Source organism: Microtus oregoni, unplaced genomic scaffold, assembly GCF_018167655.1.
Source record: "Microtus oregoni isolate MIOR12 unplaced genomic scaffold, Mior012 000000F_ref0000247, whole genome shotgun sequence".
Lineage (NCBI taxonomy): Eukaryota > Metazoa > Chordata > Mammalia > Rodentia > Cricetidae > Microtus > Microtus oregoni.
The window spans coordinates 9873986-9889526 of record NW_024543059.1 but is presented as its reverse complement, the minus strand read 5'-3'; the positions used below and the strand labels follow the sequence as shown (position 1 = coordinate 9889526).

At 38.1% G+C, this 15541-nt stretch overlaps 1 protein-coding gene across 5 annotated transcripts in view; it reads right to left on the bottom strand.

The window, feature by feature from the left end:
• Positions 1–8058: 8058 nt before the first annotated feature.
• Grm5 (glutamate metabotropic receptor 5) overlaps positions 8059–15541 on the bottom strand; it is a 363712-nt gene continuing 356229 nt past the window's right edge. For all 5 annotated transcript variants that reach the window (XM_041666785.1, XM_041666947.1, XM_041666697.1 and 2 more), the window contains one exon: positions 8059–12268. In XM_041666785.1, the coding sequence (XP_041522719.1) occupies positions 11380–12268 (889 nt within the window). In that variant the 3' untranslated portion in view covers positions 8059–11379. The remainder of the gene's footprint in view (positions 12269–15541) is intronic.

Genomic DNA, 15541 nt, shown 5'->3' with positions numbered 1-15541 from the left:
TGTAGGTCTAAATGCAGATCTGAATATCTGATGCTACGATGGCTGTGATGCTTGAGGAGCTGTCAAGGGAGAAATGGTGTCTCCATTCAAGCACTTCCTAAGGACTACAGCTAATCAACTCATGAAATTACCAGTGAAAGCTCTAACAAAATTTAAGAGATGGTACTTATCTGAATATTCTGTGGACTTTTTAGTGTCAATGGGTGTGCAGTTTCTTGTGAATGAAAGCTTTTATTTTTATCTATTTGGTCTGCTCCTAAGAATTTGTTTGTTTCTTTGAAATTTGTTTTCTTTTTAAGAAACATTTCTGGACAGTGTTGTGAAATATTATCAGCGGTACGTGCTCCTGTGTCTTTTTCATTCATTTTTCTTTAAATTAAGGGCGTTCTTTTTCTTTTGCTCTTTTATTGAAAATGATTTCTTTCTCACACAATATATCCTGATTATGGCTTTGCCTTCCTCTACACCTTCCAGTTCCTCCCTACCTCCCCTCCCTTGTAGATCTAATCCTCTGTATCTCTCATTAGAAAACAGGATTCTAAAAGATAACAAAAATGTAATATAATAATATAAAAGATAAAACAAAAAACTAACAAAACAAACCAATAAACACAAAGGAAAAGATCCCAAGATAATACACAAGAAATAAACATATTCTTTCGCTTACTCAGGAATCCCATAAACACCCTGAGCTAGAAGCTATAATATATAAACAGAAGTCCTGGTACAGATTCATGCATGCCCTTCACATACTGTTTCTGTATCTGTGAGTTTGTGGGGATTTCATGTTGATTTAGAGGGCCTTGTTTCCTTGGTGTCCTCCATCCCCTCTGACTCTTACAATCGGTTTGCCTCTATATCATGAGGTTTCTTTGAACCCTGAGGGGAGGGATTTGATGGAGATATCCCATGTAGGACTGAGTGTTTCAAAGTCTCTCATTCTGTGTATAGTGTCTGACTCTTGTTCTTTGTGTTTGTTCCTATCTGCTTCAGGAGGAAGTTTCTCTGATGATGCCTGAGTAAGGCACTCATGAGTATGGCAGAATGTCATTATGAGTCATTTTATTGTCACTTTTTTTTTTTTTAAAGAACAGTGGTGTTTGACTTTACCCTTGGTCTCTGGACTATATAGTCTCAGGTTCTTGGTTACCCAAGCAGTGTTGGTTATAGGTTTTATCTTGTGGAGTAGATCTTAAGTCAAATCAGGTATCGGTTGGTTACTGCTTTGTTTGTACTGCCATTGCCAAATACCTTCTTGTACCAAGACTCTAGAATGTAGGGCCAACGTTCCATGTAGGTATCAGATTGACTTCTCTGTGTTTAGTGAATTGTGTAGGTGTTGTCTCCAGCAATGGGGTCTTGATGTCAGTTTCCAGAGAGCAACCTATAGTTGTGCAACCAGCCTTGGTTATTTGGGAATTCCCATGGAACCCATTGAGCCCAACTGGATGTAGCTCAATCCTGGGATAGGAAGTTTTAAATTAAGGGATTTTGTTATGTTTTACTGCATTAAAATGGCTATGTCTTTAACTTTGTCTATGGGTTCAGGAGGTGATACCAAGATTAACATGATTGCTCAAAGTCACAGGGCTATTGTTCTTTTTTTCCCTTCCTTCCTTCCTACCGTTTTTTCTTTCTTTTTGGATGTGGGTGTGTGTTTGTAACTATTAAGTTGAACATCTTTTTTTTATAGCCTCTCCTAGATTTTATGTAAATCTATAGGTAGATTTATCATAATGAAGTGTTTCATCCACTTTACTTTTAATTGTAGTTTTATCTGGAGGGCTAAACACTTCATATTAAATATTCCTTTTTTAAAATGGACTCAAGTCTTGGTTTGCTCAGAGCAGTGCAGATGTAAATAGTGGCACTTCCCTAGTGTCTCTACCACTTAACTCTAAACATGGTCTTGTTAATTAGCAGTTACAGACATCACATATGCATACGATTACCTCCTTCATTCCTGAGTTGATCAAATTCTAGCACTTTCTTACTATGATTATCTTTGTCATAGGATACAAATACTGTTTTTTCCTATCTGAAGAAAATTTCCCTCTGCTTTTGGTTTCTAATTTATTCTTTGTAATAACCATGCATTTCTGTTATTTTTGTATTGTTCTAATGTTGTCTTTCATACACATCAGGTTTTCCTTTTAACATGTCAACGATATATTTAGTGATAGGTTTTTCTAAGATTGACTATTTAAACTCCCAGGGAAAACTATACTGCTTCATGAAGTATTGCTATTTATTAAATCTCACAATTTGAAGGACAGTATGTAGGTAATGGACATGAATCATGAAAGAGGAAAATAATCTAATTCTAATTCTGTCATGGATATTTTTGTTTAATGATGGATAAATACATATGGTATAGTTGCTACTGAAAATGTAAGATTTGATGTTAAGCTCCATTATTTTTGTACTGAATACCTATTCTAACTGTATAGAAGTTCATTGAATTGCATAGATGTAGGGTCTACTTAATTTTGGAATATGACATTTTTAATTACTTGCACGCTCATGGTCATAAATCTTTTTTTTTTTGGTTTTTTTTTTCGAGACAAGGTTTCTCTGTGGTTTTGGAGCCTGTCCTGGAACTAGCTCTGTAGACCAGGCTGGTCTCGAACTCACAGAGATCCGCCTGCCTCTGCCTCCCGAGTGCTGGGATTACAGGCGTGCGCCACCACCGCCCGGCTCATGATCATAAATCTTGTTCAAAATTTTGTAAATTAATACATAAATATTTCCTCTTTAAAAATAAATCTGTGTTTATTAGACTATATTATAATTTTATTTTAATTTCATATTTGTTTTATTTTTATAGCAAAGTTATGAAAGCCTCAGGAAAATTCAGCAAATATCTTCATGTTTTCCCCACACTCTGCATTTATATGTTTGACAAATTTTACTTTTATAGGATTAGAATTGTGGTTTCTAAAAAAAAGATAATTTAAAATTGACTTTCATGAAATTCTACCATTACTATCATGTTATATCTTTCTTTTTGTTTCATTTTCATAATTTGTGTTTTTAGGCACTGTTTAAATTCAGCTCCAAGTTCTTATTCATTAGAATGAAATGTTACCTATTAGTTTTCCCCTCCCCCTTCTTCTCTCTGCTCTACCTCTTCTGTTCTTTACTAGCTTTTGTGCTTTGATTCCTTTACTTCATTAGATCCCAGGAATTCTTTTCCATTTTTTTTGTCCTTTCAAATGAAAAGACTGGTGTTAATGATACCTTTAAATGATTTCTTGCATTTTGCTTCACATTACTACTTTTTATTTAATCAACAATAATTGTATCATATTTTATGATTATGATTCATCATCTTCAATTAAATAACTTTTGTAAATACATTTAGGTAAAATCCACATTCTTTAGAAGGCTCTTCGGCTACTCTACCACGTGCAGAACCCTTGACTGAAGGTTTTATTTATTTAGCTTTCAGTTTTGAGATAGATTCTCACTAAGTTTCCTAAAATTGCCTTGACCTTCAGTTCTTCCTACTTTACCTACTTCATGATAATGGAATTACAGCTATGTGTCACTACCATGATCAGCCTGATAGTGTTCATTCCTAGTAGGTTGCGATTTTAGTAAAAAAAATATCTAAGCGAATGTATTTGTCATATATATATATATATATATATATATATAGAGAGAGAGAGAGAGAGAGAGAGAGAAGAGAGAGAGAATATATATATTCTTTCTTTTTTGTGAGATATATGAATCTTCTTTGGTTCTTGACATATTTTTTAGTAATGCATGGTAACAATTGCAATTGTATAATTCTTTTCTTTTTATTTTTAATTAATTATTTATTTATTAAAGATTTCTGTCTCTTCCCTGCCACCACCTCCCATTTCCCTCCCCCTCCCCCAATCAAGTCCCCCTCCCTCGTCAGCCCAAAGAGCAATCAGGGTTCCCTGCCCTGTGGGAAGTCCAAGCATTCTATTTTGTTTCTTTGTTTTGTGAATTTTGAAGCATAGTGATAATCACACGCAGGCTAAGGATTGTTTTATCTTCTAAGTCTTTTACCCATGAAAACATCCATATGGAGTTTTCTAATATCTTTATGCTTGAACTATTTCTTGTTAGAAGTGAATATTCCTACATCTGCCTTTGTTCATTTAATATTCGCCACTGCCAGTGCTTTTCATGTGTCATGATCATGTTGACTGATACTTGTTCTGTATGCAACATCACTCGGTGATACAATTGCATTAGTCTTTCTTTTGGATCACAATCTGCATGTTGGCTTTGTCATCATCAACATTGTTTTTAAGGTCTTGATTTTCAGTTTGTCACTTAAGAGTTTTATCCCTTTTATGTTTCTTATAAATCAAATTTGGCCTTTTTTAAATTAAAACATTGCCTATTTGCACTAACTTCTTTCATCCTGGTAAGCCAGAACTAGCTAGGATGTCCCAACAAAGTTTGTTTCTGCTTTTCCTTGGAATACTAGATTGTATACTTATACTGCAGAATAAGACATTTCTATTTGTATGCATTGAGATGGACGCAAGGTCATTTGATAGTCGGGTGATGGACCTGGACGATGATGGAATTTAAGTTGTTTGAAGACCATAACTAAGTGAAACATAGCTATCGACACCTAAAGGCTAACATCATTACCTAGATCTTTTATTTTTATAGATGTGTCTGTGCAACTTTCGTCATTTATACAATTAAGAACTTGGATATGGCTTCTAAACACAGATTCTGGGAATTTCTTGGCAGCCTATTGCTAACTTTGGGATAGACTACATTGTTAACATTGCTTCATCTCAAGCTGTGGGAGTTAAAAGAACCAACATTCCCGAATAAAATAAATAAAACGAATCAAAAGAAAAATAGTAAAACACTGGGGAAAATCCTCAGGTTGAGTCGTGAAAGTGAAATAATCGTCTGGTACCGGGATGCGAAGTCAGAAAATAGGATGAAAGTGTTCTGAGAAAGATGTCCCATAGTTCAGGATAGTGCCTAATGTGGAGCTGATGCAGCATCAATATTCTGCTCTGAGCATCTGAGAAGATCCTCACGGAATTGGAGAGCAGCAAATCATTGTGAATACTAATTGAACAAAGTGAGATATTTAGAAGTTTGTATTTACAGCGTTTGCAAAGTGTGATCTAGGAATTGGTGCTCTCTAGTGTCAAGTTTCATCTCTGTATTTGCATATTGCAGACTGGTACATTTTCAGGTGAAGAGAGTAAATTATTTGAAATTATTCTGCTTTTGAATCTTTAAAAACTGTAGAAACCTTTATGGTTCAACAGCTCAGAAAAGAAAACCAAATACTTTTGTGGGCATATTCTTCCTATAATTTACAATATAACATCTATCTTATTGCTGGGGTGCACTAATATATAAAAGTAAGTTTTTAACATTAATTCATGAGAATGTAAGCTTGTTTGTAAGTGTATAACTAGTGTATCACTCAGAAAGACTCATGCACAGGTTAAAAATGGGGGCCTTTAACCTGGAGTAAAGGGAATTTAAAAAATATTTAGCTATGTGAAAGTCTAAGTTTTCCTGTACCACTTCCATCTGGAAATGTAGGAATGACTAGAGAAGCTAATTTCCAACTTCTCCCTTGTGGATGTTATGGACTAACAACAATTAAGTAATTAAAAAGAAAACTATGGCAGCTGCTTCTGAATTTCTAAATATTCCATGAGAAAGAAAAGATGTTATGGTCATGTTTAAGGAGGTAGCTTCAATAATACATTTACATATTTAACCATCTCTCTAGCTGCCTAGTAAACATTTCGAGACTTTTTTTTCTAAAGCTGACCATTTATACATAGCATGGGAAAATATTGGCAAGCATTAAGTAGACATAAATGAAGAAAAGCATTCTTTCCAATTTTAGTATATATGCTGCCCAAATGAGGAAGAGCATTCTTTCTGTAACATTCAACATCACATAACTGCTGTCCTCAAAAGAGAACTCATTCAGTAGGTTGTCTTGAAAAAATTTCAACTTTAAAAATTATTCCAATTGAGAGAGAAGAAGTGAAGTGAGAAATCCTTGTTCACAGATGATATGATTGCCTTTGCAGAAAATTCTGAAGAATTTATTTTGAAATACTTTCCTAAAGTGACTAAGTGACTTATATATGTTAATTATATGTGATATATAGTAAATGACTAATAAATTAAGCCAAAGAATGAAAAAAAAATTACTTGTTCTACTTCCCCACAAGATTGAACACCACAAATTTAAGCTTTCTGTGGAATATTAGCTATGTGTTAAATGCTATTGGTACTAATTCTGCAAATATTGTCTATGTACCAAACATGCATTCTTGTCCCAGGAATGAGAAATGAAAGGAACATCACAGCCTCCCCTCCTTTTTTTTTGTAAAAGGAACTGAGTTGGAGAGAAATTAGGCTAGCCTATCTAAGATATGACGCTGTAGGGTGATAAATCTGGCTTTGTATTTACTGTGATTCTCTTTTTCTTCACCTGGGTATGAGTGACTTTCTACACTTCTCCTGAAACAAGTCTATCTTAAATTTTAGAAGATAAATTTTCTCTACTATTTTTCCAGGTATCTCACTTTTATGTGAATTTTGTGTGAATGGCTTGCTGAAAAATAGAACATAATGAAGGGTTGAGTGTGGTATTGTAGGAAAAAGGCTACCTTGTTTAAGATTAAATATAATTTTTACAATAATATAATTTTATGCACTCATAAATTTGTATAGATTATGCTGGAACACAAACATCACAAGGTGTGCAAACACCGAGAGGATATAATTTAAAATATACACTATCTTTTGTAAATCAATTCAAGCATATATTCTGCTTTTTATGTTTTCACTAACTGGTATTCAAAAAATTAAAGGTTTGGGGGTCAAAAGTAAAGGGTGATATGACAACTTTTTTTCTTGGAAAGTTTTATATACATAAACACACACACACACACACGCACACACACACCAGAATTGCTTACGAAAGCTTTTATGGATAGAGCCACAAGTAAACATGTAAATGTGTGTTCGAATTTCTATATACAGATGTACATGCATGTACCTTGTCAATTTTATGTGTGTAACTTTAGCAGTATCCAGACAAATAAGTTAGAAAATACTCCTATAATTTGTATGCATAGATTAGTAAAATTTTAGTCCTCATGTTATTTTTCTAATGCAAATATTTTTATCTAAGAGGTATATGTAGAGATCTTTAGGGACAATATAGCTGTTTGATTTGAGGTTGACTTGCTTTAGTTTATTACCCAATGATCATAATTCAAATGTATATTATGATTTAGAACTTAAGGCTAAATTGTAAAATGACTCTTGTCATTCTCGGGAAATACCACTATGACAATAGTCTAAGCATTTGAGGGGAATAATTTTGAAGGCATATCATAATTTATCTTTTAATATTTTTCAAAAAGTAACTGGCTTCACAAACACCAACTATAACGTGATATAGACAACTGAGAAGCAGGCAAGTATATTTTAAAATGCTAAAATAAATCACATTTATACAAGTACAAAGCGAAACAATGCTGATAAAAATGTTAAAATTTATGAAAAAATCATTTGCAATTCACATCAAAATAATTTAACATTCTCTATTATTTTAATAGTACAAGCTGCAACAACAGAAAAAGAACAGATTGTGCACACAGTTGTAAAACCAAATCAGTTCTGAGTGCAGAAAAAAAATGAAGTACAAGCACTTGTAGCCCACACAAATATTTTAGTATTGGCACCATCTCTCTAAACATCTATATTCTATATAGATTTCTAATTACAACATCACCAGCAGCTGCCATTGAGTTCTAGAAAGACACACAATATACATAGTATATTTGTTCACATCTGGAAGATCAGTGAAATCCAGCCAACTGTTTTATACATGCCCCATTCAACAACAGACATTTGAGATTCTCCCAGGCCTCAGATCCTCTTCAAGGCAAATTCTGAATCATCTTTATGCTTTCACTGATCTGTAGGTTTTTTTTTTCACAGTATAAAATTGTAAATGGTAACTATAGAGATTCAGACAGCTTGAGGGTTATTAATAAGCTGTTGCTAAATGAGAACTCATATAATAACTTTGAAGTCTCCACACCATGTACATTTTGCTGGGAGACTAGCACAGGACATTTTTTTTTCTTTTCTTTTTTTTTTTTTCTGAAAAAGAGTGTTTAATTCCTGGTTTGGAAGTCAGGCTGCAGCAAAGCCGTTATACAATGCATTTACACTCATAAATAGCTCCGAGTCCTTCTGATCACTTGCTGGTTTATCAGTCGCTGTAAAAAGAATATTACGTTCAAAGATTAGCACGTTTGGAGATTTGTTTTTCTCCTTTGCATCTGTCAATTTTCTTATGAGTTTCCTCTCCAGATTCCTTTTGAGTTCCCTATGTCTAGCCCCATCCAAACACAATCTTCTCAGGCTCACTCCACTCTTCTCAAAAGGAGAGTAAGTGGACCTTTTGGCCAATAAATTTGGTCAATCCAGGTCTCCTCTCAGTTCTCAGGACCAAAACCTCCTTTCAGGCTACTGTTCTGGTCTTCATCATTCTCTTCTTTATGTCACTTAAGTCCCAACTGCTTTATCACTAGGTACCTGGACTAGATTGTTATCAAGAAAACTCAGTAAGAATAGGTCCTCAAATGAATTGGGAAGTTCATATCCTAGCCCTAGAATAAATATTCAGTTTTCTTTATATTATATTTATTACTTGGAACCTGGTGTTATAATTGGCAAAGAGAGAGTTAGCATCATTCCAAAATCAAAGATTTCAAAGATGTATTATTGGTATGTGCAATATACAATCTATTCAATTAGATGACAATGTTTGGGTAACTTATAGAAAAATAATTTTATCTCCCTCTAATTAAATAAATTATTTTTATTATAGCTGACTATGACATCACAAGGAATTATATAAGGAAATTTCAATAAACTTGAATTTCTAATGCGATTTCTGATAAAGTAGTAAATTTTAGTTTCAAAGACATGTCATGGAAATCATAGAAAAAAAAAAGACCTCCATCACAAAAAAGTCGAAGAAGTAAAACTTACTGCACATAACAGTAAAACAGAAACCAAGGTAAAGAGTCAGTGAAACAAGAAAGTAGCGCTTATCTAGAAAGATATTAACACCTAGGAAAGCAGACTCTAACCCCAGGTGAATGCACTGTTTTTGATGGATACCAAGGGGCACTGACATTTCAAACTATTTACAAGGGATTTTCAGGGAGAGGCAGGCATTCCCTTTCAATGAAGCTATGCAAGTTAGCCAGACTTCTTTTCTCTTCCAAGAATCCCATTACTATTTGGGATTGCATTGCTCTGACAATGTTATTTTCAAATCTGACTTACAAAGCTTGATTAATTTATGAATTATTGTTAGCTTTTAATGCTTCAACATGGAAGATTCCATTTACAATTTCAAATACGAACAGGTATCAGAAAAGCAATGTCAGTAGTTACTAAAAATCTTAAAACTGGAGAATAAAAGATTATGCCAATGGGTAGACTTCCAGTTTCAATTTCTTTAAAATCAGATGGTAAATAAACAAACAAAAATAAGACCCAACAACAACAATAACAAGAAAAAAACAAAAACAACCAAAAAAGAAAAAGAAAAAGGAGAGAGAGAGAGAGAGAGAGAGAGAGAGAGCAGGTTATCAAGGATATTGAAATAAGAATTTTAAAATTCTATTTAAATTTCTCTCTGCTAAAAATATACTTCTGTCTCTTGGCAAATCTTTCTCATAAGGCTATCTTTAGTATAAGGCTGGGTCAACTGAACATTAAATTTATAGAATACCTCCTCTTATTACTATCTTTATTTAAAAATCAAGACTATTTGGTACCTGAGGATAGCTGCAATGGGACCAATAAAAAGATGCTAGTAGATTCAGGTCTTGTTGTACAGTTTCTACCTATGTGAGCCCACCAAAGCATGTATGTTTTTATTGTAACCCTAAAACTCTTTCCTGCAGTATTTAAAAAGTGACAGTATGAAGTGCACAAAACCATATTAATAACTATTTTAAAAAGTAAAGGATTTGCAATTGCTTTGCCTTTTTTTTTTGGAATGGCTGAGAAAGACTGTGGTTGATATTAAGGTTCCTCTGTTTGAGTATTCTGTATTGCTTTGAAAAAAATCTACATTTGTCATAGTTCATAGCTGCCCCATATAAGCAGCCAAGAGAAGGTAAAATCACTGCTCATTGGGCCACAGCAAATCGTTTGCTATGCTGACTTTCCTGTACTGAGATTGTGTACTATTATTATTTTTTCCATAACAGTCCCTCTGCGTGTGACATCCTCATAGGGTCTAGGGACCACTCTTTCAGAAGTGGGACTGGGGACAAAACAGCCACCACTAACAGAGGATCTCTTTGTATATCAGGTTCTTACAAGAAGGGAATGAGGAAGCTCATTGTGGATCTTACTGTTTCAACTGGCAACACTAACGGAAGGGCATTCATAAAGAGGAGTGCCTGTGTATCTTGAAAGAGAGCCAGGTTACAGCTCACGAGTTATTACAAAGAGAATTTCCAGCTACACAATGCACCCCAGTGAGGGAATTACAAAACAGTGTTCCAGAAAATATTTTTTTTTGCTACTCCAGTATTGATTGGCAACATGGTGAAATAGTCCAGAAATCTTGCACTGGTTTTCTTGGTTAATGGAAGTGAATCTAAAATAACTCGGTGGAATCCAGGATGCAGGCTTTTGGAAGAATATCTCACAGCCTGATCGGAAAGTCTCAGTTAGAAACTCTCTGTCCATCAGCAAACACTCACTACCCGTTTGTGTTATTCAGGAGAATCACAAGTCTCAGGAAATACTGGGCTCTAATCACTGTTAGCTTTTCAAGGTCTGGACCGGGGAAGGAAGGAAAAAACAGGAAGATTAACTTTTTGGTCCCAGATGTTTGAGTTTGTTAGAAAATGTACATTCAGTGTTTGGTGAATCAAAGACTCTTCTGGGAAAATGAAGTAAACAAACAAAACTGTTTACAGTTGCTTATTAACTCCACTTTTCACGGTCCAGGGTGCTGCTCACACCGTTGATGCCTCTGCTCAAAGCACTTGGTATTGTTAACTGCTTCAACCCATCCTGGTCAGCACTCTCCAAATAGAAGCAGTGTTTCTTAAAAGCCCATGTTTTTTCTAAGGCCACTAGAAGATAATCTGCCAGAAGATGTGTGGTTGGTGTCGTCATCGGTTGTTGTGAAATAGCACTATTGATCTCGTGTCTCCACCGTGTGTGCCCTTGGCATCGTCCACCTCAGGTACTCTGTTGGGGTGGCTCTAGGTGTCGCTGCGCCCATGTGTGACACCGAGGTCTTCTGCTGCTCATATCGATCCCAGGAAAGTTTTCAGTGGTTCACAACGACGAGGAACTCTGCGTGTAATCTCTGATGATGAGAGTGTCATATTTGGGAGATGAAGGGATGCAGAGGGCTGATTCGGAGACCGGAGAGTTTGGGGTGGTGCTCCCCGAGTCCACCGAGTCCCTGAAGGGCGATGGCGGAGTCAGGGCTACCAGCTCCTCCAGGTCTGGTTTGCCTGGTGCGGCCTCAGCTCCTGCAGGAGTCTCTTGGGCAGGTGATGCCCCTGTCGTCTGCTGAGCTCCTCCAGTCACCTCGATGGCCGGCAGTGGCTGGATATCCGCGAAAGTCGTCATGGTCGTGGGCAGCTGGATCTCTGTGGGGATCAGGTATGACGAGCAGATAGGGGCACCGGCTGGCCCGGGCGCCGCTGCAGTGGACAGCATCATGGAGTTGAGCTCTGTAATGTTGGCGGTGAAACGAGTCACCACGCTGCTGATCTGCTCCATGAGCGAGCCCTGGGAGGAGCTGCTGCGCGCTGCAGTTTCCGAATGCAGTGAGGGCGCGTCGTCCTCTGTGCGGCCTGCAGAGCCTGCGAGGTGGCTCAGAGTGCTGATGGGCGACGGAGAGCGCGGCCTGGCAGCTGCTGGGAAGCGTTCCTCAGTCTCCACTACGTCGTACAGTGCTTTGGGGCCTGCATCAGGAGGCTCCGGGCCACTTGCCACTGCACATCCAGCGCTGCCACCAGCGCCTGCCACCCCAGGGCCAGAGCTACCAGCCCCTGCACCCGGCCCACGGCTCTCCGTGCTCTTGGGGAAGGGTTTGATGACCGCTGTCTGATTGGGATTCTCCTTCTTGTTGATGTGGACCGACAGCCGCTGCCACAAGTGTTGCCCCCGGCTGCTTTTTTCGTTCTGGGCCCATGTAACCGATTTTCCATTGGAGCTGCAGAGAGAAGAGAGTGGAGAAGTGACTCAGCATGCGCCCTAGAAGGCTTCCACGTGGCTTCCCCAATGGTGGGAGGTGATGGGGACCTGAGCAGGAAGGACACTGTAATCTTTGAAGAGACGACCCAACAGAACACTATGGGAAGAGATGTGTTTGCATTAAAGGATGCTTTATCTGTCCTTCATTTGTACTATGCCAGCGAAGGTATTAGGATAAAGGACCATTCATTTATCAGTATTCCGCAGGCATTCATACCTCACCATGAGTGCAGCAATGCTTTATGCTGCAAATACAGATGTGGAGGTTGGCACCATGATGTTGTGTATAGAAAAGCCTGGCACAGAGCCGCAGGCTTCTTAGGGTTAGCAGCCTACAGATGGAGGCATTAATTAAACCAAGACCTCAACTCACCAGCAGTTAGGAGAGGGAGGGAAAGGGGAAAGAGTCGGGATTACCAAGAAGCAGACAGTGGCTCCAGCTCAGCATTTATTTTGCAGGTGGGCATAGATCCCTAGGAATTGCTTGCGTGAACGCTTGATTTTGAACATGGTTTTATTTAGTCTGGCTTATCTGCTGGAAAATACAAGTTTAATGAACACACATGCAATTTTCTAATTAATTAAATGTTTCTACACCACAGGAGTCCTTCTTATAAGTTTGTTTTAGACCTGCAAGTTGAATAATCATTCCGTCAGAGGAAAGCGTGGTGTTTTGCCTTGGGCACCTAGCACTGCAATCTACAATTATGGTCTTGGTGAGCATCCCCTTGCTGCCAGGAGGTTCTGAAGGTCTTTTGCAGTCTTTCCTCTCCCGGGCTGGCCCGGTGCTCTGAGCTACTCTGACGAAGATGGTGGCGATGATGCCTGGACTTCAGAATCTATACCCTCTTTCTGTCAAAAGGGCAGGTAGCCACCAGACTGCAGGGCATCCATCAGAAACATGTTAGTGGCCAGCAGAATTTGCATGCCTTGCAAGGATAACTCATGGGGGGGGGGTCCTTTTGTGAATCCCCATGACGGTAAATTGAACATGGGAGGACGTCTGTCACCTCTGTCCAGTATGTGTTCAGGAATGCAAATTTCTCTCTCAAGCAGTGCTTATCACTAAACTTAGTTGGAGTAACAAACTTAATTGTTTTAAGACTCATCAACGAAATATATTTCAAATACCACGTGTGCCCTCAGGAAATTCTGATATTCTGCATTGGGCCTAAGCCTCAATTCATATTAGAAGAATATTGTTCCAGGCCTTTCCTACTAAAGTGACTCTGCAATAGGTGTTTTGTAAGCTGAGACACCCTGATGGAAACCGGTTCTCGTCTTCTGGGTTCCTCTTAATTCTCAGGCCTCCTTGATGGAAGGCAAGGGTGATTTTTTTGTCGGGCACAGACACTTTGAGGTTCCCTGCTTGCTCCTGCCAGACAAACTGAGCTAAGACATTTCTCTGACACCAGACCAGCTTTTCCACAGCTTCCTCAGCAATGTTCTTCTTGGCTCTTTCTTATTCTGCTTAATACTGTTTCATCACCCCTTTGCCCTTTGCAGTTTCCCCTTCTCTGCTCCTTCATGTGAACTCACATTCCGTTTGACTATTTCAATATATTGCAAGCTAGTATTCTCTAGAGCTCAGCATGTGGTGTCCCCCACCCCACCGCTCTTCTGGTAAGAATGGGTGAGCCATTCCTGAGTTTGAAGATAGCTGTACATCGGTAGGAGCAGAAGGAGAGATGACACACGCTCGGCTTTCCTTCTAATAGCTTCGGTACTTAGAGCTCCACTTTGCATTCACCTGACTTGGAGTTCATAGCGCATTACTCTTTTCTTCCCAAGTGCCCACTAACTTCTCCAGCACAGCACAGAGTAATTGCTCAGGTTATTTATGGGATTTGATTCGGAGGATGGCTGTCAACTAGTCCTGCTTTCTGCTACCAGCAGCCTAAGAAACAGACATTTGGAGAGGGGTAATTAGACTTTCAGGTCACTGCACCCCTTTTAATAAAAAAAAACAAAAAAAAAAAACAAACAAAAAAAAAACATGGGTTGGAAACCAGAAAAGTGACTGGGCCAGTTCTTCTAAGTGTTACCCTAGGGATTCTTTGGCTTCTAGTAGGAAGGTCATATGAACATCTGCTTATAAAAGTGACTCTCTCTCTCTCTCTCTCTCTCTCTCTCCCTCCCTCCATCCCTCTCCCTTTCTCACACACACCACATACACACACATGCACACACTCTCTCCCACTCTCTTCCTCTCTCTCCTTGTCTCTGGCCTTCAGTTTACTGTGATAGACTATACCATCTATGTTAACACTGGCAGTCTTTCCTTTCACACATAGTCATGCTGGGAGATAGTATATTAGAAAAACTTTGAGTAAATGTGTAAGAAAATCGTCCTAAGGGGGGAAAGAGAATTAACAAGGCAATATGATATTTTAGAAAGTATCCAAGCAGGATAGTCCAATTATTGATAAGCCCTTCTTTCCTCTCTGAAACATGAACAACATTTTCTTTCCTAGTAAAAAGGAATTTGTTAAGAAAGAAAAGCTGCTCACATCAGTCTGTTTCTTTGTTGAATGTAGTTACCATGAAGACAACAGCCTTAACTACTCTGTTCTATGACAGAAGAATCTAAATAAGCAATTATTTAATAAGATTCTTCTGCTAACAGGTCCAGTGTTTCCAGTCATGTAAGTGCAATAAAGAAGAGATCTTAAAACCTGGATTTTAATTCTGGATCTGCCATCCGAGATGCTTGGGCTATAAAATAATCCTATACCTCATCAAGAAGCAGTTCGTTCATTTGGTAAAAGTTATCTTGAGTCTTAAACGAGCCAATGCAGGTTAAATGGTGTGGTAAAGACTTGGTGTCTCTTGTTCCATGTGAACACACCGTGTCAGAAAAGAAGTCTGTATTTCGTAAGTTTAAAGAAAAGAGAATTCCAGGGAAAGTATAAGTTTGTAACTTTATATAGTCTTCCTAGCTGTTTCCTCTTTGTCTGATTGGAGCTCCAAATTCCTGTGGCCAAACCCACACTGAAGTTTATCATCCTACACTGTTTTCTAGGGGGATCACATCATTCCACTTTCTTCCTGACAGCTCTCATTGCCTTCTCCCACTGCTGTCTTGTTCTTCCACTTTTGCTTAAGCACATCTTGTTTTCCTCCCCTGATCTGCACCCACCACAATTAATCAATTCAATTAACTTCTTCCTTCCTTCCTTCCTTCCTTCCTTCCCTCCCTCTCTCCCCCTCCCTCCCACTCTGCTTTTTTCCC